The sequence below is a fragment of the Entelurus aequoreus genome, linkage group LG19, assembly GCF_033978785.1.
Source record: "Entelurus aequoreus isolate RoL-2023_Sb linkage group LG19, RoL_Eaeq_v1.1, whole genome shotgun sequence".
In the NCBI taxonomy this organism is placed as follows: Eukaryota; Metazoa; Chordata; class Actinopteri; order Syngnathiformes; family Syngnathidae; genus Entelurus; species Entelurus aequoreus.
The window spans coordinates 15,966,995-15,993,096 of NC_084749.1; the positions used below are offsets into that span (position 1 = coordinate 15,966,995).

General features: G+C 41.8%; 2 protein-coding genes across 2 annotated transcripts in view; one reads left to right on the plus strand and one right to left on the minus strand.

Moving 5' to 3' along the window:
* dynlt2b (dynein light chain Tctex-type 2B) overlaps window positions 1–26,102 on the plus strand; it is a 74,511-nt gene that overhangs the window by 40,669 nt on the left and 7,740 nt on the right. The gene's annotated exons all lie outside the window — the stretch shown is intronic.
* nmur1a (neuromedin U receptor 1a) overlaps window positions 1–26,102 on the minus strand; it is a 42,799-nt gene that overhangs the window by 8,850 nt on the left and 7,847 nt on the right. The window contains exons 2-3 of the mRNA XM_062028022.1: window positions 25,583–25,696; window positions 7,459–8,352 (exon numbers count right to left, since the gene is read on the minus strand). Coding sequence (XP_061884006.1) covers window positions 7,459–8,326 — 868 coding nt within the window. The 5' untranslated portion in view covers window positions 8,327–8,352; window positions 25,583–25,696. The remainder of the gene's footprint in view (window positions 1–7,458; window positions 8,353–25,582; window positions 25,697–26,102) is intronic.

Below are 26,102 nucleotides of genomic sequence, written 5' to 3' on the forward strand. Positions count from 1 at the left end.
GTCTTGACTTTGGACTTGACTCGGGACTTGCCTGTCTTGACTCGGGACTTGACTCGAGACTTGAGGGCAAAGACTTGAGACTTACTTGTGACTTGCAAAGCAATGACTTGGTCCCACCTCTGGCAATATGTTTGGAGGCCTGCACAGAGTCCTGACCTGAACCCGATAGAACACCTTTGGGATGAATTAGAAAGGAGACTGAGAGCCAGGCCTTCTCGACCAACATCAGTGTGTGACCTCACCAATGCGCTTTTGGAAGAATAGTCAAAAATTCCTATAAACACACTCTGCAACCTTGTGGACAGCCTTCCCAGAAGAGTTAAAGCTGTATTAGCTGCAAAAGGTGGACCGACATCATATTGAACCCTATGGGTTAGTAATGGGATGGCACTTCAAGTTCATATGTGAGTCAAGGCAGGTGGCCAAATACTTTTGGCAATGTAGTGTATATGTATTGTTGCATTTGAAACAATTGTGTTGTTAATAGAGGTAATTATTATTATTATTATTGAATATCATTAGTGTTATTTCTATTGGTATTTTTATTTCTCCATTTGTAGTGCAATACTGTTCATTGTCATTTCTGTGTTATTGATATTTACTTCACTAACTGCTTCTCTGCTATCATTTTTCGTATCATCTATACCAGGGGTGCTTACACTTTTTCTGCAGGCGAGCTACTTTTCAATTGATCAAGTCGTGGGGATCTACCTCATTCATATACATAATTTATATTTACTTATTTATGAAATATATGTTTTTGTTAACAAGTTAAAGGTGTTTAATGATAATGCAAGCATGTTTAACACATGTAGTTAATATTGTTAATACATTAAAGGTGTTAAATGATAATACAAAAATGTTTAATACATATAGTTAATATTGTTAACATGTTAAATGTGTTTAAAGATAATGCAAGCATGTTTAACACATATAGTTAATATTGTTAACAAGTTAAAGGTGTTTAATGATAATACAAGCATGTTTAACACATATAGTTAATATTGTTAACAAGTTAAAGGTGTTTAAAGATAATACAAGCATGTTTAACACATATAGTTAATATTGTTAACAAGTTAAAGGTGTTTAATGATAATACATGCATGTTTAACACGTATAGATTCCTTTGTTTCATGAAGACAAGAATATAAGTTGGTGTATTACCTGATTCTGATGGCTTGCATTGACTGGAATCAGACAGTGGTGCTGATAACGTCCACATTTTCAAATGGAGGAGAAAAAAAGTCCTCCTTTCTGTCCAATACCACATGAAAGTGGTTGGTTTTTGTCATCTTATTTGTCCAGCTTCCATACTCCTTTGTATACACTTTACAAGAAACACATTGGCGGCAAACTCCGTAGCTTGCTAGCTTGTGCACGCCAGCTTTCTGAGACTCTTAGCGCAGGCAGGATGAAGCAGAGCTTTTATTGTGAAGGCAGGAACTGTGCAGTCGGTCTTTGGAGTTTTGACGACAGGTGCGGCGCCAGAGTCTGTTGAAATAAAAAGTGTTTCTCGCCTTCCTTTCGGTAATTTTTTCTTAATAATGAGCTGGCAGCAGTGACGAAAGTGACGTCATAGTGAAGATTTATGATCGCTCATTTTTAGGACTATTTTTTTAATGCCTGGCTGGCGAACGACTGACACACCCTCCGCGATCGACCGGTAGATCGCGATCGACGTAATGAGCACCCCTGATCTATACGCTGATGTTGTTCTGTTGTTGTTGTTGTTGTCTTTCTGTCTTATGCCCTTGTTGTCCCCACAATTTCCTTCGCAATTGTTTCTTCTTTCTAACCCCTCCTGCTACGGTCTGGCTGCGCCAAAGATGAAATATACTCTTTTGATAAAGTGAAATACAAATAAGACAACAAATAGGGCATATACATCAAAAAATATGATTTGCCTGAGTGGCTGGACAGGCCGTGTTTAAAAAAAGAAGAGAAGGCTGTTTATTTGCTTCACAAATTAAAATAATTTTGAAGAGCATTCATGGGGGAAAAAATCAATCTGAGATTTATTCAAGAAAGTAGCCAAGGAAATGGAGAATACAGACTTAATTCAGACTCCCGAATGAGATGAAAGAGAATGAAGCAGGTACTGTATATAACAAGGCAAAGGAGAAAGCGTACACAAACCTCTTCACCCTGGATTTGTGCACTCCAAACTGATTAACATTAATTCTGTATTTTTGCACAACTGGCAAGCTTGTACACAACAATAGCAACCTTCATCTGGAGCAGTATCGGCCGGGGCACAAAAGGTCTTTTCCTTTGGATTTAAATCTCCTTCCGTCAATGTCTATGAATGTTCTCTATCATCCAGGTCTTTGTATTCTCAGGGCATTCAATTGATCACAACCGGACAGTCGGTTTGTCTTAGAAGGCGTTTCGCCTCTCATCCGAGTAGACTTCATCAGTTCATGCTCATAGACTTAGATTGGTCAGATCTAGTCTAGCAGCCTGTGCCAATATCTCAGTAGGCTTCTCATAGACTTAGATTGGTCAGATCTAGTCTAGCAGCCGGTGCCAATACCTCAGTAGGCTTCTCATAGACTTAGATTGGTCAGATCTAGTCTAGCAGCCGGTGCCAATACCTCAGTAGGCTTCTCATAGACTTAGATTGGTCAGATCTAGTCTAGCAGGAGGTGCCAGTACCTCAGTAGGCTTCTCATAGACTTAGATTGGTCAGATCTAGTCTAGCAGCCGGTGCCAATACCACAGTAGGCTTCATCAGTTCATGCTCATATACTTATTAGATTGGTCAGATCTAGTCTAGCAGCTGGTGCCAATACCTCAGTAGGCTTCTCATAGACTTAGATTGGTCAGATCTAGTCTAGCAGCCGGTGCCAATACCTCAGTAGGCTTCTCATAGACTTAGATTGGTCAGATCTAGTCTAGCAGGAGGTGCCAGTACTTCAGTAGGCTTCTCATAGACTTAGATTGGTCAGATCTAGTCTAGCAGGAGGTGCCAGTACTTCAGTAGGCTTCTCATAGACTTAGATTGGTCAGATCTAGTCTAGCAGCCGGTGCCAGTACTTCAGTAGGCTTCTCATAGACTTAGATTGGTCAGATCTAGTCTAGCAGCTGGTGCCAATACCACAGTAGGCTTCATCAGTTCATGCTCATATACTTTTTAGATTGGTCAGATCTAGTCTAGCAGCTGGTGCCAATACATCAGTAGGCTTCTCATAGACTTAGATTGGTCAGATCTAATCTAGCAGCCGGTGCCAATACCTCAGTAGGCTTCTCATAGACTTAGATTGGTCAGATCTAGTCTAGCAGACGGTGCCAGTACCTCAGTAGGCTTCTCATAGACTTAGATTGGTCAGATCTAGTCTTAGACTTAAATTGGTCAGATCTAGTCTAGCAGCTGGTGCCAATACCACTGTAGGCTTAATCAGTTCATGCTCATATACTTATTAGATTGGTCAGATCTAGTCTAGCAGCTGGTGCCAATACCTCAGTAGGCTTCATCAGTTCATGCTCATAGACTTAAAGCTGTGTCCCAATTCTGGGTCTGCATCCTTCGAAGGGCGAATTTGAAGGCCGCTTACGTCACAACACTACGCGAAGGCTGTCCCAATTAATTCAAATTCGAAGGCTCCTCCGAATGCAGCCGACAAATGCGCCCACCTTTTCGCTGTATTCGGAGAATGCACCGCGACTATCCTTCGTGGCCTCCCATATCCCAAGATGCTTTGCGCGCCTTTGTTCAACCCGGATCTTTGGGCGGCAGGAGTCATGACGTCGTGACGCAACAAGGAAATCGTCCGCAGGCTAGACTGTCCCATTTAACAATGGGTGACGCATCCTTCGGAAGTGGTCCAGCCTTCTGAGGCTGCGTAGGCCGGGTCCTCCGAAGGATGCAGACCCTGTATTGGGACACAGCTCTAGATTGGTCAGATCTATTCTAGTGGCTGGTGCCAATACCTCAGTAGGCTTCATTCGTTCATGCTCATAGACTTAGATTGGTCGGATAGTCTTAGACTTAGATTAGTCAGATGTAGTCTAGCGGCTGGTGCCAAAACCCCAAATATTTATACTCCAAAACCAGTGGGGTGTGCCTGGGCTAGGCTGGTTTCGCCCTATTGTATTCCATCAATCCACAGAGCCTTTGAATGAACTCCGAGACATTCAATCAATCAATGTTTATTTATATAGCCCTAAATCACAAGTGTCTCAAAGGGCTGCACAAGCCACAACGACATCCTCGGTACAGAGCCCACATAAGGGCAAGAAAAACTCACCCCAGTGGGACGTCGATGTGAATGACTATGAGAAACCTTGGAGGGGACCGCATATGTGGGTAACCCCCCCCCCTCCCCTCTAAAGTTTTGTTTCCGTGATTCTCCGTCCGAAAATTCCTTCAAATCAGTTTTCTTTTGCCAGTATTTGTTTGATTCGGACCTGCATCAGCTCGGAGACCTTCTTGGTAGTAGTGTCATGTTCATAGCACAATCTCAGATCATTTTTTGATGCTGCCTGCTATTTCAGCATAGCCATTAGAGATGTGATATTTGTAATCTGTGCCTGTGGTGTTGACCTGTAAGGAGCTGCAGAAGCTTTGTTTTGGTGTGAAGTCATAGGTCAACTGGAAAAGCAAAAAGTCAATCCATGCTAAAAGGGCGGCATAGTGTGGTGGGTAGAGCAGCCGTGCCGACTTGAGGGTTTCAGGTTCGCTCCCCGCCTCTTGCCATCCAAATCACTGCCGTTGTGTCCTTGGGCAGGACACTTCACCCTTGCCCCGAGTGCCGCTCACACTGGTAAATGAATGATGGGTGGTGGTCGGAGGGGCCGTGGGTGCAAACTGGCAGCCATGCTTCCGTCAGTCTACCCCAGGGCAGCTGTGGCTACAAATGTAGCTTACCAGGTGTGAATGTGGAGTGAATGATGGGTTCCCGCTTCTCTGTGAAGCGTTTTGAGTGTCTAGAAAAGCGCTATATAAATATAATCCTTTATTATTACTATTATTAAAAGGAAACAAACGCACCCCCAGTGTACGGGAGACATACTGCGTCTGACCAATAGTCAGTGCATGGTCACTGGTACTTCACATGTATTTGTGAAAATACAAACAAACTTGACTATTTGAGAAATCAGACTAATTTAGGGCATGGAATCGTATTCGGTGTGTGAATGTCAAGTATAATGTAAAAGCGCTTTGGGTATTGTTTCAGATACAGTTAAGCGCTATATAAATACAGACTAGTGTTGTCCCGATAACAATTATTTTGGTACCGCTACTGGTACCAAAATTATTTTGATTTTCTAAATAAAGGGGACCCCAAAAAATGGCATTATTGGCTTTATTTTAACAAAAAATCTTAGGGTACATTAAACATATGTTTCTTATTGCAAGTTTGTCCTTAAATAAAATAGTAAACATACAAGACAACTTGTCTTTTATTAGTAAGTAAACAAACAAAGGCTCCTAATTTAGTCTGCTGACATATGCAGTAACATATTGTGTCATTTATCATTCTATTATTTTGCCAAAATTATTAAGGAAAAGTGGTAAAAAATGAATTATTAATCTACTTGTTCATTTACTGTTAATATCTGCTTACTTTCTCTTTTAACATGTTCTATCTACACTTCTGTTAAAATGTAATAATCACTTATTCTTCTGTTGTTTGATACTTTACATTAGTTTTGGATAATACCACAAATTTGGGCGTCAATCCGATACCAAGTAGTTACAGGATCATACATTGGTCATATTCAAAGTCCTCATGTGTTCAGGGACATATTTCCTGAGTTTATAAACACTATATATTTAAAAAAACCAAAAGAAGATGTGATGCCAAAAAATATTGACATAATCATAGTAGTATCGACAAGATACGCTACTGTACTTGGTATCATTACAGTGGATGTCAGGCTAGATCCACCAATGGCGTTTGTGTACATTGTGACGCCGGTGAGCTACGGTGTGTAGTGAAGCATGTTTAGCTATTCCTCGTCCTGCAGGGATGATACTTGTAAGAAACTTAACTTTATTTGTCGCAATGGAGGCGAGGATTAGTGATTTAGAAGTAGCTAAAACACTGCCGACTGCGGCTGGACTTTAGCCGCTAGCGAGCTAGCCATGTCTTAAAGCACTTCTTCCGGTGGGCCTTTCAGTGTTATAACTTCACCTTTATCGTTAATTTTTAAGCCAAAATGCGTCCGTTCTCCCTTTTCTGTCTACACACCTTGTCTGCTTGTAAGTACTCCGTGATTGTGCGCTGCTGAACATGCTCGTCTGCTCGTAAACCAGCAATGACACGATGTGACGACGACGGGGGCGCAGGGGGTGGTGGCGGACTGGTACGTTTCAGAGGCGGTATAGTACCGAAAATGATTCATTAGTATCGCGGTACTATACTAACACCAGTATACCGTACAACCCTAATACAGACCATTTACCATTTTGCTGGGTAAAGCCAGCCTAAAACTCAAGCATCACTTGGAAAATGATGAGGCGCAATTTTAACAACATTTTTGATCCAGATCTTACTTAGTTAACGCCCCCCCGCCTTCCCACAATGTTTCATGGATACTATATCGACTAGAGATGTTTAAAGCATTTATCAGCCGATAATATCGGCAGTCCGATATTATCGGCTGATAAATGCTTTAAAATGTAATATCGGAAACTATCAGTATCGGTTTCAAAAAGTAAAATGTATGACTTTTTAAAACGCCGCTGTACGGAGTGGTACACGGACGTAGGGAGGAGTACAGAGCGCCAATACACCTTAAAGGCACTGCCTTTGCGTGCCGGCCCAATCACATAATATCTACGGCTTTTCACACACACAAGTGAATGCAACGCATACTTGGTCAACAGCCATACAGGTCACACTGAGGGTGGACGTATAAACAACTTTAACACTGTTACAAATATGCGCCACACTGTGAACCCACACCAAACAAGAATGACAAACACATTTCGGGAGAACATCCACACCGTAACACAACAGAACACATACCCAGAACCCCTTGCAGCACTAACTCTTCCGGGACGCTACAATATACACCCCCCGCTACCCCCTAAAACCTCAACCCTGCCCCCCCTCCCCCCTCCCCCCAACCCCGCCCACCTCAACCTCCTCATGCTCATGTCCCAAATTCCAAGCTGCTGTTTTGAGGCATGTTAAAAAAAATAATGCACTTTGTGACTTCAATAATAAATATGGCAGTGCCATGTTGGCATTTTTTTCCATAACTTGAGTTGATTTATTTTGGAAAACCTTGTTACATTGTTTAATGCATCCAGCGGGGCATCACAACACAATTAGGCATAATAATGTGTTAATTCCACGACTGTATATATCGGTATCGGTTGATATCAGAATCGGTAATTAAGAGTTGGACAATATCGGAATATCGGCAAAAAAGCCATTATCGGACATCTCTAATATCGACGATTCACAACTTTCAATAGAAAACCCGACATAATCGGGCGATACTTACACAACATTTTGGTGACCTGCCGTCGTCGAGCCTTTTGTTGTTGGGTGCGGCTGTTGCAGAAGCTGTTCCGACTCGCGCCCGCCTTCGCTTCCAGTGCCTGGTGCATCCGTTCCCGTTTTAGCCGCAGCCCAATGAGCGTGTACAGAGCACTTATGGTCAGCATGGGCAGGATGAAAAAAAGCAAGGTGGTCACTTGGATAATCAGGTTGTAGATCAATTGCGGCTTCACCAGCGTGCAGATGGCCGAGTCCGGGATCTCGATACTCTGAGGCTCGCCATGACTGCAGGACGTACAGCTCAGGTAGGAGATCCCGTGCAGGCTCGTGTTGGGGAGAGAACTCAACACCGACACGCCCCACACTGTGAGGATGACCCTCTTGGCGTGCGTGCGCGTCACCACGTACTTTGCGCGCAGCGGGTGCACCACGGCGATGTAGCGTTCCACGCTCAGCGCCGTCACGTTGAGGATGGACGCGAAGCAGACCGTCTCGAACAGGAAAGTCTTAAAGTAGCAGCCTCCTTTCCCGAGGAGGAAGGGGTAGTTCTGCCACAGCTCGTAGAGCTCCAGCGGCATGCCGAGCAGCAGCACCAGCAGGTCCGACGCCGCCAGGCTGAACAGGTAGTAGTTGGTCGGCGTCCACATCACTTTGTTGCGAGCGATGACGGTGCAAGTCAGTACGTTGCCCAACACGCCTACCAAAAAGATGATCAGGTAAATGATGAAGACGGGAAGGAACACGGGTGACCGACGGGGTCCCAGGTAATTCTCCAGAAAGGTGTCCATCGTCACACAGGAGTCCTGCACTTGGACTTGGCTGCTGTTGCTGTCCAGACTGGTTACATTAGCAGAGCAGTTGTAAGGTGGCATCTTGTTCAAGTAGTGAGAGTCGCTACCTGGGAAGAATAAGATTCATCAGCGTTATATTAATATACAAATGACATGCTTAACACTTTTTAACACTGTAAACAACAACGAGATTTCTGTCATTCGGGCTCCGCTGGGTTCTGCAGGCGGGAAATCGGATGAGATCTAAGGCCCTCAAAAAAATCGCATCGGGATCGGAGGGAAAAAATGTTGATCTGGACCAACGTTCCCTCTAAGGTGCGCGCCTGTGCAATTGCGCACTGCTCAAGCGTCCTCTGCGCACGGTAAATCTATGCCACGCACAAAATCAAATAAAAAAATAAGCGCATAACAATTTTCGACACACGGACACGACAGAGAAAACAGTTTTCGTCATCATTGTTCCAATATTGTAACGTCTGTCGAGACGCTTTGAGGACATGAATTCCATCGATCGCTTTACTGAGCAAAACTCTTTATTGTCGGCCATAAACACATCACCAAAACATTAGTAAAAAAAAATGATATCTAGCAAAAGTGGTCATTTTCTGCAGTACAAACCAGACCAAAAGCAACTTTGTTATATCAACAGCAGCCACTCGCTCTTTCTCACTTGCGCCAACACATGCACATATGGCACTTAGCCAGTGATGCGTTTACAGCCACACAAAAAGTCGGACAACTCCAACACCACATAAAGTGTAATTCCAGGTTGTTACTCTATGATTTACCAATCAAATGTGTGCTTATTCTAGTGTCATTTATTAGGAATCTTCATTTATAAATCTTAATCATGAAATGCTGTTAGTATATTAAATAAATACTAATAAAAATATATTTTTTACAAACAGGAAGTTGCAGGAATGTACACATGATCCCCTGCTTACATCTCATTGTGCAACATGTGAATGTTTTAATGGGAACTAAATGCAATGTCTGAAAGGGGTACAAATTATTTCCAAAGCAGGACCTCCACCCAGACAAACAATACAAGTACACAGTTCATGAAAAACAGTATTTTTTGTTATTGTCATTGTAAGTGGGCCTAAACACTTATATTAGAAATGGAAATGACTCCCCCCGCGACCCCGAAAGGGACAAGCGGTAGAAAATGGACGAATGGATGGAGATTGAACTTGTTATGTAGTCAGGGTTGGGACAGGTGTGCTGCTGGTGTAGCCACAGTGTGCACGTCTGATGTTGCTCACATGGGCTCCACTGAATGCTCAGGGAGTTTTTGCGTTTGCTCACACGATTGAAAAATTAGAGGGAACATTGATCTGGACATCCCTATGTCAGGAGATAAATTCCTTTGATGTTTATTTCTGGTCTTATCACCCCCTCCCGAGCAAAAGGGCGACAAAAGCAGTGTGCTGAACGAAAAGTTGCTTTATTACAAGCGGGCGTCATTATACAGGACTGCATGCAAATTAGTAACATATTGGCTCCTAATTAGTCATTATTAGGTACTTATTAAAGCCTTATTCTGCATGGCCTTATTATACAACCAGTAAGCCGGTAACACTTTAGTATGGGGAACATTTTCACCATTACTAACCCTAACCCTAACCAAATAACTCTAAATTAAGTCTTTGTTACTTAGAATATGTTCCCCTAGTGTCCAAATAACTCTAAATTAAGTCTTTGTTACTTAGAATATGTTCCCCTAGTGTCCAAATAACTCTAAATTAAGTCTTTGTTACTTAAAATATGTTCCCCTAGTGTCCAAATAACTCTAAATTAAGTCTTTGTTACTTAAAATATGTTCCCGTAGTGTCCAAATAACTCTAAATTAAGTCTTTGTTAGTTAGAATATGTTCCCCTAGTGTCCAAATAACTCTAAATTAAGTCTTTGTTACTTAGAATATGTTCCCCTAGTGTCCAAATAACTCTAAATTAAGTCTTTGTTACTTAGAATATGTTCCCCTAGTGTCCAAATAACTTTAAATTAAGTCTTTCTTACTTAGAATATGTTCCCCTAGTGTCCATATAACTCTAAACTAAGTCGTCGTTACTTAGAATATGTTCCCCTCGTGTCCAAATAACTCTAAATTAAGTCTTTGTTACTTAGAATATGTTCCCCTAGTGTCCAAATAACTCTAAATTAAGTCTTTGTTACTTAGAATATGTTCCCCTAGTGTCCAAAAAACTCTAAATTAAGTCTTTGTTACTTAGAATATGTTCCCCTAGTGTCCAAATAACTTTAAATTAAGTCTTTGTTACTTAGAATATGTTCCCCTAGTGTCCATATAACTCTAAACTAAGTCGTCGTTACTTAGAATATGTTCCCCTAGTGTCCAAATAACTCTAAATGAAGTCTTTGTTACTTAGAATATGTTCCCCTAGTGTCCAAATAACTCTAAATTAAGTCTTTGTTACTTAGAATATGTTCCCCTAGTGTCCAAATAACTCTAAATGAAGTCCTTGTTACTTAGAATATGTTCCCCTAGTGTCCAAATAACTCCAAATTAAGTCTTTGTTACTTAGAATATGTTCCCCCTAGTGTCCAAATAACTTTAAATTAAGTCTTTGTTACTTAGAATATGTTCCCCTTGTGTCCAAATAACTCTAAATTAAGTCTTTGTTACTTAGAATATGTTCCCCTAGTGTCCAAATAACTCTAAATTAAGTCTTTGTTACTTAGAATATGTTCCCCTAGTGTCCATATAACTCTAAACTAAGTCGTCGTTACTTAGAATATGTTCCCCTAGTGTCCAAATAACTCTAAATTAAGTCTTTGTTACTTAGAATATGTTCCCCTAGTGTCCAAATAACTCTAAATTAAGTCTTTGTTACTTAGAATATGTTCCCCTAGTGTCCAAATAACTCTAAACTAAGTCGTTGTTACTTAGAATATGTTCCCCTAATGTCCAAATAACTCTAAATGAAGTCTTTGTTACTTAGAATATGTTCCCCTAGTGTCCAAATAACTCTAAATGAAGTCTTTGTTACTTAGAACATGTTCCCCTAGTGTCCAAATAACTCTAAATTAAGTCTTTGTTACTTAGAACATGTTCCCCATACTAAAGTGTTGTCGTTATAACTTAAAAGTTGACGTGAAGATAGACAAGGAGTCTCTCTTCCAGGATAGAGCTATCACCTTTGCATTCCGAAGTCTGAATTTATTACCTCTTCTTGTGAGAGAGTTAACTCAGTCCACATGTGAATGTCCAACTCGGGCTCCTTAATTTATTATGGGCTCAACCATTATTTACTTAAACCTGGTGGTTTGCTTTCTCCAAGTTGAATATAAACATTCACCATATGTAGAACATAATATGAGTTAATTAATTCACTTCACCTTCTTAACAACAAAACATATCAGATTAAAAAACACTGGAAATGCCATTTTTGAGTCTATCCTGATTTAAATATTTTAATGTCTTTCATTGCTTTTGCCCATTCTAAGCATGCAGCAAAAATGTCACACGTTGAAGTTGTGGCTCAGATGGTAGCGCGGTCGTTGAGAAACTGGAAGGTTCCTGGTACAAATCCGGCTACTGCCATCCGAGTCACCCGCCTAGCCTCCAGTCCGCTGGTGTGTGAATGTTTGGTGTAGGTCAGTGCCATGTAAATCAATTACTATTATAAAGGTAAAAAAAATACTTGCCTTAAAAAACAAGAATAATGTGTCAGCAGCAAGGACTGCCCGAGTTTAGAGTTATGGAGGGAGATGTTGTCAGCGCTGCCTGCAGGAGCAAAGGTCACCGCCTCTGTCCATGGTGCTGAGGACAGAGCACCATCAGACGGGGGCGTGGCAGTGCTGACGGCGAGACACAGCAGGCAGGTGATTAGATTTCACAGGTGGTACGTGTTAATCTAATCATCTGCTGTCTTTAACAGTAAGCGGCCGGGAGCAGGAAGAGAGAGAGGATACGGACGTGGCTGAAAAGTCGCGTCCTGCCGGAGAGAGAACTTTATTTAAAACCTTGTGATTATTAAAACCTGCACGCTGGGCTCCTGTGCCGTGTCTGACAGTGGGACTGCGAGGTAGCAACTTCCACATCTGGCGCCCGATGTGGAAGTTGCTTCCTCGCAATCCCACGTCCGTATCCTCTCTCTCTTCCTGCTCCCGGCCGCTTACTGTTAAAGACAGCAGATGATTAGATTAACACGTACCACCTGTGAAATCGGATCACCTGCCAGCTGTGTCTCGCCGTCAGCACTGCCACGCCCCCGTCTGCTTGTGCTCTGTCCTCAGCACCATGGACAGAGGCGGTGACCTTTGCTCCTGCAGGCAGCGCTGACAACATCTCTCCCTCCACAAGGGTGTTTGCTGTTGTCTTGGATCACGCTCAGGAAACGGACTAGCCTATAATTTAACCCACACCACGTATTAGTAACACGTTGAAGAATTGGGGGACTTTCCTGCACTAGGAGAGCAGTTGTCGTCGTTAGGCCACTCGCTCGAGGGCACCTCAGCTGTGAATGCGTAAGCGGGCACGTATCCAGGGAGTCGAGTCGTTCGCCTTTCCCCAACAAGTGGCCCCGTGTTGATGACAAGCTGGTGTTGAACCAATGAACGGCCGGATTAAGTGATGTGTCACTGCTGTTGAAGTCGGACCTCAAGTGTGGCGGTGAAGAGCAGACTGATTGAATGAGATCAAATTGCCATCTGCTTCCTCCTCTTGCAGGAGAGCTCCAAATGTCACGCAAATATCTTTAAAGTTGTTTTGTCTGACGTGCTTGAAGAAGGCTTTTTGCTACTACCAACCACATCGCTCTGAGAACACGTCAAATTGAATGAATCTACTCCGTCCGGGGTTTTTCTTCTTCTTTGAAACGCATTCTTCCGCAGTTCTTTGGCAAGTGTTTCTGTTTAATGGAATGGAACTTTGTTGTCATTGCACTGAAAAAGCTCAACGAAATTACATTTTGTCATGTCTGTGTTCATGTTTTTGTTTGGCCATGTGCTGTTTTGTTTTTTGGACACTTCTTTAGTTCCTGGTTTCACTTCCTGGTTTTGTTGTTTCCATGGTTACTCATTAGTTTCACCTGTTCCACGTTTGGACTCACACACACCTGTCTCACGTTTTCACATTGTCATGTCACTATATAGGCTTTTCTGTTTCTGTTGTTCATCCTGGCGACATCATACATTCATGCCATGTTCACAGTTCCTTGTCACGTAAGTTTTTGTTTGTTTAATGTTCATAGTTCTCCGCCATTGTGCGCGCCTTTTGTTTTGTCATAGTCAAGTTTTTTACCTCCGCTGTGAGCGCCTTTTGTTTGTACTTTTTTTGAGTTAGAATTAAAAATGTATTTAAATTCACGTCTTGCACGCGCCAATTTTTCATTGCCTTCTGGGAGAACAAACCACGCCATAGACCCAGTCCTGACAGGATGTCGCCAGCATAAAAGTTCTCCCGCAAGAAAATTGGGCGTTTTGGACGAGGCAGCGTGGGAGGTCCTCCACGCCATGGAGAAGGAAACGCTGCGCTACTCCTCCGTGGAGTACAGAGACTCCATTTGGTCCGAGGATGGCGCTGCGTCACCGCAGTCCCGGAAGCGCCGCTCCCGACGAAGGACGTCAGGGAGGGCTTCCACAAGCAGTGGAAAGGACGCATCGTTCCCGCAAGCTCCTTCCCCTCCGGGCGGAAACGAGCTGCAGCCAGCCCGGCTTCCCCAGGACGACGTCACGCCGCTGCCAGTGGGTGACGTCATGGATTTTTTTCCCCTGAACTCTTTTTCTTGTCAGCCACATCCAACCAAAGACTCTAAATCCATGATTAAATATTACCAAGACATGTTTTTAGAAATCAGATCCTGTCAATCACAGTCACCCAATTTTCATGCCCCGCCCCCCAGGACTCATGCCACGCCCAAGTCAGAAATTTTTTTTTCACCCACAAAAGCCCAGGTGGGGGGGAACGAAAGACCTTTTGGACAATTTAGAGGGGAGGATTCTGCCCTCCTCCTGAACCCCCTCCGCCTACCCCAAAAGACGGTTCCAGACCGCGGGGAGCGCGTCTGGGATCCGCTCCTTGAGGGGGGGGCTAGGGCTGGGAATTGTTCAGTTGGGGTGGCTCAGCATCGTCACGCCAAGCCACAGCCTCCAGCACGACCACAACCACCTGTCTTTCGACCTGCCAAGCCACAGCCACCAGCACGACCCCCACCACCAGTCTTTCGTCACGCCAAGACACAGCCTCCAGCACGACCCCCACCACCTGTCTTTCGACCTGCCAAGCCACAGCCACCAGCACGACCCCCACCACCTGTCTTTCGACCTGCCAAGCCACAGCCACCAGCACGACCACAACCACCTGTCTTTCGACCTGCCAAGCCACAGCCTCCAGCACGACCCCCACCACCTGTCTTTCGACCTGCCAAGCCACAGCCACCAGCACGGCCGCCACCACCAGTTTTTCGACCATGCCAAGATCCACCTGCTCCACGCCCAGCTCCACGCCAAGCGCCACCAGTACCTGCTCCACGCCAAGCGCCACCAGTACCTGCTCCACGCCAAGCGCCACCAGTACCTGCTCCACGCCAAGCGCCACCAGTACCTGCTCCACGCCAAGCGCCACCAGTACCTGTTCCACGCCAAGCGCCACCAGTACCTGCTCCACGCCAAGCGCCACCAGTACCTGCTCCACGCCAAGCGCCACCAGTACCTGCTCCACGCCAAGCGCCACCAGTACCTGCTCCACGCCAAGCGCCACCAGTACCTGCTCCACGCCAAGCGCCACCAGTACCTGCTCCACGCCAAGCGCCGCCAGTACCTGCTCCACGCCAAGCGCCGCCAGTACCTGCTCCACGCCAAGCGCCGCCAGTCGCAGCTTCACGACGCCAAGCGCCGCCAGTCGCAGCTTCACGACGCCAAGCGCCGCCAGTCGCAGCCCCACGCCGCCAAGTGCCGCCAGTCGCAGCCCCACGCCGCCAAGTGCCGCCCGTGGCTGCCCCACGCCGCCAAGTGCCGCCCGTGGCTGCCCCACGCCGCCAAGTGCCGCCCGTGGCTGTCCCACGCCAAGACCAAAGCCAAGACCAAGACCCGCCAAGTGACCAAGACCAAGACCCGCCAAGTGACCAAGACCAAGACCCGCCAAGTGACCAAGACCAAGACCCGCCAAGTGACCCAAACCAAGACCAAGTCCAAGCACAGCCACACCAAGACCAAGTCCAAGACCAACTACGCCAAGACCAAGACCAACCACGCCGAGTCCAAGACCAAGACCAACCACGCCAAGTCCAAGACCAAGACCCAGACCCTCGCCAAGACCAAGACCAAGACCCATGCCAAGACCAAGACCCTCGTCAAGACCCGCCACGCCAAGCTTCGCCGCCTGACGCACCACGCCAAGCTTCGCCGCCTGACGCACCACGCCAAGCTTCGCCGCCTGCCACGACAACGCGCCCACCTCCTCGTCGTCCAAGGATGTGGCCTTTCCATGGGCGTCCGCCACGCCAGGTGCGCCGACCTCCTCGTCCGCCACGAATGTGGCCATTCCCAGGTCGCCCACCTCGTCAGGTTCAGCGGCGGTCTACCCGCCGCCGCCACCTGACTCTGCCCCGGTGGATTCGGGGACACCTGGTCTGGCGACCCACCGCCATGTCCCCCTCCCCCCCTCCCATGACTCTTGATCCTGTTTTTTGTTTTTGGACATCTGGGATCTGTCCGTAAGGGGGGGGTTCTGTCATGTCTGTGTTCATGTTTTTGTTTGGCCATGTGCTGTTTTGTTTTTTGGACACTTCTTTAGTTCCTGGTTTCACTTCCTGGTTTTGTTGTTTCCATGGTTACTCATTAGTTTCACCTGTTCCACGTTTGGACTCACACACACCTGTCTCACGTTTTCACATTGTCATGTCACTATATAGGCTTTTCTGTTTCTGTTGTTCATCCTGGCGACATCATACATTCATGCCATGTTCACAGTTCCTTGTCACGTAAGTTTTTGTTTGTTTAATGTTCATAGTTCTCCGCCATTGTGCGCGCCTTTTGTTTTGTCATAGTCAAGTTTTTTACCTCCGCTGTGAGCGCCTTTTGTTTGTACTTTTTTTGAGTTAGAATTAAAAATGTATTTAAATTCACGTCTTGCACGCGCCAATTTTTCATTGCCTTCTGGGAGAACAAACCACGCCATAGACCCAGTCCTGACACATTTTCGGTCCAAACCCGTTCAAGATTAGACAAACATCACACAGGGTAGACCAGGGGTGTCCAAAATTTTTCCATTGAGGGCCGCAAACGGAAAAATTAAAGCATGTGGGGGCCATTTTGATATTTTTCATTTCAAACCATAACAAAATATATGGATTTTTTGTGTTTATTTTACCTTTAGGGGTCCCGGGGACCAGGCCCGGCCCTAACAAATCTGGCGCCCTAGGCAAGATTTTAGGTGGCGCCCTCCCACATCGGCAGTGAAGTGTATATACTCACAAGAAACCGAATAGCTTTGTCTTTGACCTTTTTTTTTACTTAAAGATAGCCAATTAACAATCAGAATTGTTAACAAGATAAAAAAAACTATGGATAAATAAATGAATACAAAAAATAAAAAATTAATATATGAAATACAATATTTTTTACATACATAAACACAAAATAAAACGTGTCAACAAGTTGCATAAAATAAATTAAAAATACAATATAAATAAGGCACTGCACAAAACAAGATATCAAACCAGTATGACTTTAACAACTATATTACAAAAAAAGGGGATCCAACAGAGTTCTCTATTTGTGCTTTTTAATATTGCATTAACTAGAATGACTTACAAATTACTGTACACCAGGGAGTACTGTAATTACCTAACGTTACATTATTATTTTCCATAACAATTTAGCCCCCTCCACAATATTAACCCGACATTAAAACAGAACTAGCTATTTATTGATTAGGAATTGTCGAATCATGTAACATTAGCTTAATGCTAAAGGTTACTATCACATTCTGTAACATACAAATAATTTAATGTAGGCTAACATTACCTACCTGCTACCCTCTGTCTTTTTCTCGTTTCTCCTCCTCTTCTTTTCTATTTTTTCTTCCCTGGGCACCTGACAGTTTTGGCCGTTTTGACATCTTGTGTTGATTTTTTTATGTGGTGACGTCCAAAAAGAGTCATGATACGGGAAGGGAGGGGGCGCACCGTGCGGGGGCGTAATGTTGTAACAAATAATATTTCTATTAAATAGGCTTTACTTTGCATTTTAATTAACGTGGGATTATTTTATGCATTTAGAAATAATAGTACCAACTTTTTTATTTTTTTCCTCCAACATTTGTGGCATTGGCGTGGCGCCCCCTGATGGACGGTGCCCTTAGCATTTGCCTATACGGCCTATGCCACGGGCCGGCCCTGCCGGGGACCATAATGGGTCTGTTATTAAAATGTTAAAAATAAGTCTAATTTGTATTATTATTTTTTATTTAACGCTTACAGTAAATTTCTATATCAACTTAAAAAAAAAAAAGGTTTTATGGCTTTTCTGTCAAAAACAACTTTGTTTTTTATAGTAAAACTGAAATATGCAGTATTTAGTAATTAGAGCCCTAAAAGATCAATAATGCAGGACACCATTGATTTTGATTATTTAATATTTTTGAGTCATCACAGTGAAAAGATAAATAAAATACCACTAAATATACACTACCATTCAAAAGTTTGGGGTCACCCAAAGAATTTTGTGGAATAGCCTTCATTTCTAAGAACAAGAATAGACTGTCGAGTTTCAGATGAAAGTTCTCTTTTTCTGGCCATTTTGAGCGTTTAATTGACCCCACAAATGTGATGCTCCAGAAACTCAATCTGCTCAAAGGAAGGTCAGTTTTGTAGCTTCTGTAACGAGCTAAACTGTTTTCAGATGTGTGAACATGATTGCGCAAGGGTTTTCTAATCATCAATTAGCCTTCTGAGCCAATTAGAAAACACATTGTACCATTAGAACACTGGAGTGATAGTTGCTGGAAATGGGCCTCTATACACCTATGTAGATATTGCACCAAAAACCAGACATTTGCAGCTAGAATAGTCATTTACCACATTAGCAATGTATAGAGTGTATTTCTTTAAAGTTAAGACTAGTTTAAAGTTATCTTCATTGAAAAGTACAGTGCTTTTCCTTCAAAAATAAGGACATTTCAATGTGACCCCAAACTTTTGAACGGTAGTGTATTTGGGATCCAAAAGGTGCCCCACTCATAAAATGATACATTTTCATTAGTTTTTGTTTTTTTTACTTTCATCACTTAAGTCAGTGTTTTTCAACCTTTTTTGAGCCGAGGCACATTTTTTTCATTGAAAAAATCCAAAGGCACACCACCAGCAGAAATCATTAAAATATGAAACTCAATATTGACAATAAAAAGTCGTGGGATATGATTTTAAAGCATAACTAAGCATGCAACACTATAGCTCTTGTCTCAAAGTAGGTGTACTGTCACCACCCGTCACATCACACCCTGACTTATTTGGACTTTTTTGCTGTTTTCTTATGTGTAGTGTTTTAGTTCTTGTCTTGCGCTCCTATTTTGGTGGCTTTTCCTGTTTTGTTGGTATTTTCCTGTAGCAGTTTCATGTCTTCCTTTAAGCGATATTCCCCGCACCTGCTTTGTTTTAGCAATCAAGAATATTGCAGTTGTTTGTATCCTTCTTTGTGGGGACATTGTTGATTGTCATGTTCGGATGTACTTTGTGGACGCCGTCTACTCCACACGCTGTAAGTCTTTGCTGTCGTCCAGCATTCTGTTTTTCTTCACTTTGTCGCCAGTTCAGTTGTAGTTTCGTTCTGCATAGCCTTCCCTAAGCTTCAATGCCTTTTTTTTAGGGGCACTCACCTTTTGTTTATTTTTCAACTTTATTATTCTTCGGTCAATCGTCAACAAAATAAACAAACAGTTGTACATTCATAAATTGAAAATGAAAATGTTGCAGACCGAAAGGGTTTAGGCTGAAGTTGAACACTTATTGCGCCTAACCCTATAAACAATGTCAAGTACAAAATAAACTTCCGAAAATTATCAAATGTCCTTTGTACAACATATTATAAATACACATTATACATAACATAAACACAGTTCAATTATATACACAGTAAAGGCATGTGAAATATCCTTGTAGACATGTTAAACCTTTGTACCAATTTATATACTATATACAAACAATTGTACTTCCATTATTATTTATAACCCACATTTAGTATTTGAATTAACATTGATCACAGTATTAACTATTGTGTTGATTCAAGAGTGATATATTTTTTCAAGACATTAGTCTTAAAGTGTTTTTTTAAATGTGTGAATAGAAGTTTAAGCATTTGCCACCTTTTTACCTGCACACTGCCTCCCACTGTCATCTGAAAAATTGTGATCACGATTAGCTACCTGCTGCCACCTACTGATATGGAAGAGTATTACACGGTTACTCTGCCGACACTCAACAACAACACATCATTTGCAGACTATAATTACTGGTTTGCAAAAAAATGTATACCCCAAATAGGTGAAATTAGATAATCTCCCACGGCACACCAGACTGTATCTCACGGCACACCAGTGTGCCGCGGCACAGTGGTTGAAAAACACTGACTTAAGTTACGAGATCTACTTCAGATATATCTGTCCATTTTACATTTGAACTATTATTTTGTTTGTTTTATGCTCTTGTCAAAGACAACTTTGTTTTTATATGGCAACTACACAATATATGCAATATTTACCACATAAAACATTTTAAAGTGAAAAATTTGAACTAAATGGAGCTTTGAAAATAATTAATTATAACATGGATTTTTTGTCATTATTTTTTTTTTTGAGCAGTGGCAAAAAAAAGAAAAAGAAAGAAAGACAAACGGAAAAAAAAAAACCAGCCTGTATGGCAGCTTTGTGTCAACATTGCAACTTTTTCTCGTTAGATTTCACCTTATTCCACTTATTTTAATGTTCATTTTTATTTTTTGCAATAGCATTTTCAGAATGTGTGGCGGGCCGGTAAACAATTAGCTGCGGGCCGCAAATGGCCCCCGGGCCGCAGAGGAACACTGATGTGTCGCCACAAGGGCGGCGCCCCGTAAAGGTGGGGAAAAAATGTCAAACACGGGGTGAGGAGGAGGAGAAAAAAAATGCAGGTCCCAACTAAACTCCAAACTAAACTCTACCATGAATTGATTAATGTGGACTTGAACAAGTTGAAAAACTTATTCGTGTCATGTCTGTTGATCATGTTTTTGTTTTGGCTGTGTTCTGTTTGGGTTTTGGACTCTTTTTAGTTCCTGTTTGTGCACTCTTGTTTGTTTTGTTTCCATGACAACTTATTAATTTCACCTGTTTCACATTTTGGACTCACGCACCTGGTGTTAATCATGTCAATACTATTTAAGCCTGTCATTTTCAGTTGGTCGTCCTGGCGACATTGACATTATTCATGCTCTGCTCTAATACTACTTCTGCTCTCTTCATGCCATGTCACAGTAAGTGTTTTGTTTCATGTCCATAGTTTTTGCCCAAGTGCTAGTTTTTGTTTTCTTAGTCAAGTTTGTGTCTCCGCCTTGTGCGCGCCTTTTGTTTGTTCTTTTATTAGTGTAAAAATAAATCATGTATCTACCTTCACGCCATGTCCGCTCCAACTTCTCTTGCATCTCGGGAAAACAAACCCCCCACAGTCAACGTCGTGACAATTCGGGTGTTACCATTTAGTGGTTAATTGTACGGAATATGTACTGTACTGTGCAATCTACTAATAAAAGTTTCAATCAATCAATCAAAAAACCAGGGGGTGGCTCAGTTTGAGACCAGGAAAATAACCTCAAGCAAGGCTAATATACATATTACGACACTCAAAACTCTGTTGTGTTAGAGATTGAGTACAAACAAATGTGTTAGAAATTGCTCTGAAAACAAAAAGGGGTAGGATTAATTAAGCTCATCTTCTTCCTACTCCTTTTCGTATATGCTGAATAATGAGAAACTGGAAACGGGATGAATCGTATCGTAAACGTATGCACGTTCGAAATAAATTCAGCTTTTGGAAGCAGAGTTACAAATATCATACTGATAGAGCATGTTCCCATACTTGCCAACCCTCCCGATTTTCCAGGAAGACTCCCGAATTTCATTGCCCCTCCCGAAAATCTCCCGGGGCAACCATTCTCCCGAATTTCTCCCGATTTCCACCCGGACGACAATATTGGGGGCGTGCCTTAACGGCACTGCCTTTAGCGTCCTCTCTCACCTGAAAAGGAGACTATTATATATGTCTCCGTTATCCATAGCTTTATCTATAACCCATAAAGTAGGCAGGCACGGAGCTATTTCTCAGCGTGTGTTTATTCCAGCCGGCACGTTAATACACTGACACACAACATCCGGATTCCCATCATGCATTGCTTCAAAACCACGGCAAGTAGTAATGTCCAAAAACATAACAGAGACGAAGCAGAAGAAGGAAGAAGAGACATGGCGACGACGAGTAAGAAGATGAAGTACGCTTGCAAGTTCCAAAATGATTGGAAAAACATTTTTTAGTTCATCCAGGACAGCTGGAAGGGGAAGGGGTGTGCTGCCTGCACATTTTGTAGATTGATTGATTGATTGATTGAGACTTTTATTAGTAGGTTGCACAGTGAAGTACATATTCCGTACAATTGACCACTAAATGGTAACACCAGAATAAGTTTTTCAACTTGTTTAAGTCGGGGTCCACTTAAATTGATTCATGATACAGATATATACTATCATATATACTATCATCATAATACAGTCATCACACAAGATAATCACATTCAATTATTTACAGTATTTACAATCAGGGGTGTGGAGGGGGGGCGGGGGGTAGTAGGATATGGACAGCAAGTAGTGGACATAGAGAGAGAGAGAGAGAGAGAGAGAGATCAAAAGGCATAAGAAAAAGTATCTGCATTTGATTGTTTACATGTGATTATTAGCATTTGATTATTAGCAATCCGGGGAGGGTGTTAGTTTAGGGTTGTAGCTGCCTGGAGGTGAACTTTTATTGCGGTTTTGAAGGAGGATAGAGCTGAACTTTCTTTTACACCTGTTGGGAGTGCATTCCATATTGATGTGGCATAGAAGGAGAATGAGTTAAGACCTTTGTTAGATCGGAATCTGGGTTTAACGTGGTTAGTGGAGCTCCCCCTGGTGTTGTGGTTATGGCGGTCATTTACGTTAAGGAAGTAGTTTGACATGTACTTCGGTATCAGGGAGGTGTAGTGGATTTTATAGACTAGGCCAGGGGTCGGCAACCCGCGGCTCTAGAGCCGCATGCGGCTCTTTAGCGCCGCCCTAGTGGCTCTCTGGAGCTTTTTCAAAAATGTATGAAAAATGGAAAAAGATGAGCGGGAAAAAAAAAAAGTTTTAATATGGTTTCTGTATGAGGACAAACATGACACAAACCTCCCTAATTGTTAAAAATCACACTGTTTATATTAAACATGCTTCACTGATATCAAGTATTTGGCAAGCGCCGTTTTGTCCTACTAATTTTGGCGGTCCTTGAACTCACCTTAGTTTGTTTACAACTTTCTCCGACCATCTAGGACGTGTTTTATGCCACTCCTTTTTCTGTCTCATTTTGTCCACCACACTTTTAACGGTGTGCATTAATGCACAAAGGTGAGTTTTGTTGATGTTATTGACTTGTGTGGAGTGCTAATCGGGCATATTTGGTCACTGCATGACTGCAAGCTAATCGATGCTAACATGCTATTTAGGCTAGCTATATGTACATATTGCATCATTATGCCTCATTTGTTGCTATATTTGAGCTCATTTAGTTTCCTTTAAGTCCTCTTAATTAAATGTATATCTCATGACACATGTAATATGGCTTTTAATTTTTTGCGGCTCCAGACAGATTTGTTTTTGTATTTTTGGTCCAATATGGCTCTTTCAACATTTTGGGTTGCCGACCCCTGGCCTATACAGTGGGCCGGAACGCGTGGCGGCAAAACAAATGGAGGACTGACTGTGAAAGGTGCTCAGCGATGCATGTGGTGTTATTACTGGGACGCTCCGCTCGGCTTTGCTCAAGGGCGACACGCGTCCTAATGACGCCGTACTTGTCACCCCGACCACCCACGTGTGGCTTGAAGGCACATCCATAAAGGAGATGCAGACAAATCCGCGGATTGCAGGCTGAATGTGCTTTAATGCTGTTTGGATATTCAAAGGAATATACAGAAAGAAAGCATAGAAATAATATTATGGCATTAACGCATCCTGTAGCAGGGCTTTGTTGCACAACAATACCGTCTTATATAGGATTCTCCATTATAATAGCGCGTATGGTTTGCAAAGTAGGGTTGGATGACAAAATCAAGGCCGCATCATTCACATGGCCCACAAAAGGTCTGGAAATATTATATACATTTGTGTTGATGCCAAATGGTAAACGGTACAGAACAGCAACATACAAACTCAACAGGTATAGATCTTCCTTTGTCCTACTGGCAATCAAAGCACTTAATAACTGGAAACTACTGTAATAACCGCATGCAATAATAAGGAGTGCAATAATTTGATAGTGCAATACGGGAGGTGTGCAATGTGTGATCTCATAACCAACTGATATACCTGAGCACTGTTCACTGTTGTCACTGTATTGTCGGATGAACTGTATGTATGTATGTATGTATGTATGTATGCATGTTTGTATGCATGTATGTATGTATGTATGCATGTATATACTGTATGTGTATATGTATGTATGTATGTATGTATATATGTATATATGCATGTATGTATATATGCATGTATGCATGTATGTATGCATGCATATATGTATGTATGCATGTATATATGTATGTATGCATGTATATATGTATGTATGTATGCATGTATATATGTATGTATGCATGTGTATATATGTATGTATGCATGTATATATATGTATGTATGCATGTATATATGTATACATGTATATATGCATGTATACATGTATATATGTATGTATACATGTATATATGCATGTATATATGTATGCATGCATGTATATATCTATGTATGCATGTATATATGTATGTATGTCTGTATATATGCATGTATGTATGCATGTATGCATGTATATATGTATGTATGCATGTATATATGTATGTATGTATGCATGTATGTATATGTATGTATGTATGTATGCATGTATATATGTATACATGTATATATGCATGTATATATGTATTTATATATGCATGTATGCATGTATATATGTATGTATGCATGTATATATGTATGTATGCATGTATATATGTATGTATGTATGTATGTATATATGCATGTATGTATGCATGTATGTATGCATGTATGCATGTATGTATGCATGTATGTATGCATGTATATATGTATGTATGTATGTATATATGCATGTATGTATGCATGTATGCATGTATATATGTATGTATGCATGTATATATGTATGTACAGTATGTATGTATGTATATATGTATCTATGTATGTATGTATATATGTATGTATATATATATATGTATGTATATATGTACCGTATTTTTCGGACTATAAGTCGCAGTTTTTTTTCATAGTTTGGCCGGGGGTGCGACTTATACTCAGGAGCGACTTATGTGTGAAATTATTAACACATTACCGTAAAATATCAAATAATATTATTTAGCTCATTCACGTAAGAGACTAGACGAATAAGATTTCATGGGATTTAGCGATTAGGAGTGACAGATTGTTTGTTAAACTTATAGCATGTTCTATATGTTATAGTTATTTGAATGACTCTTACCATAATATGTTACGTTAACATACCAGGCACGTTCTCAGTTGGTTATTTATGCCTCATATAACGTACACTTATACAGTCTGTTGTTCACTATTCTTTATTTATTTTAAATTGCCTTTCAAATGTCTATTCTTGGTGTTGGGTTTTATCAAATACATTTCCCCAAAAAATGCGACTTATACTCCAGTGCGACTTATATATGTTTTTTTCCTTCTTTATTATGCATTTTCGGCCGGTGCGACTTATACTCCGAAAAATACAGTATGTATATATGTATGTATGTATGTATGTATGTATGTAAAACGCTGTGTCTTGATGTCCAAGACAAATTTCTCATCGGAGACAATAAAGTTTATTATTATTATTATTATTATTATTATTATTATTATTATATAAAGCCAATTTTTTGATATTTTCCAGGCCAAGGAGTACTTTGGGCTGTCTAAAGTGGTCTGCAGCTTTAAGTACCATTAGGATGGAAACAACAAGTTGCCTCCACATTGAAGCTATCGCTGGGTTGCAATCACGGGACCTCGAGGCACATCCGAGTCTGAAAGCCCCATTGGGCCACTGCTTACTTACCTGAATCAGTGCAGATTTGGGCATCTTTGGAAAGGCCTGGAGGCAAATATATGAGCGATCATGAACAAAAAAAAATTAAAATGGGATGGAGTGGTGGATGAACTTCAAGCACACCTGTGAAGTAAAAAACATTTCAGGTGACTACATCTTGTAGCTCATGGAGTGTGCAAAGCAGTAATCAGAACAAAGGGTGGCTATTTTGAAGAAACTAGAATATAAAACATGTTTTCAGTTATGTCACCTTTTTTTTTTTTTGTTAAGTACATAACTCCACATGTCTTCATTCATAGTTTTGATGCCTTCAGTGACAACAATGTAAATAGTCATGAAAAGGCATTGAATGAGGAGAAGGTGTGTCCAAACTTTTGGCCTGTACTGTCTATGTTAGGGTATTTTTTTTAAAGAGACAATGTTCTATAAGCAGGCAAATTATAACCTATGATTAATCACAGAATTAGTGTGATTACTCTAATATAAAAAAAATGTATCACTTGACAGCCCTAATCTTAATACTTCATTT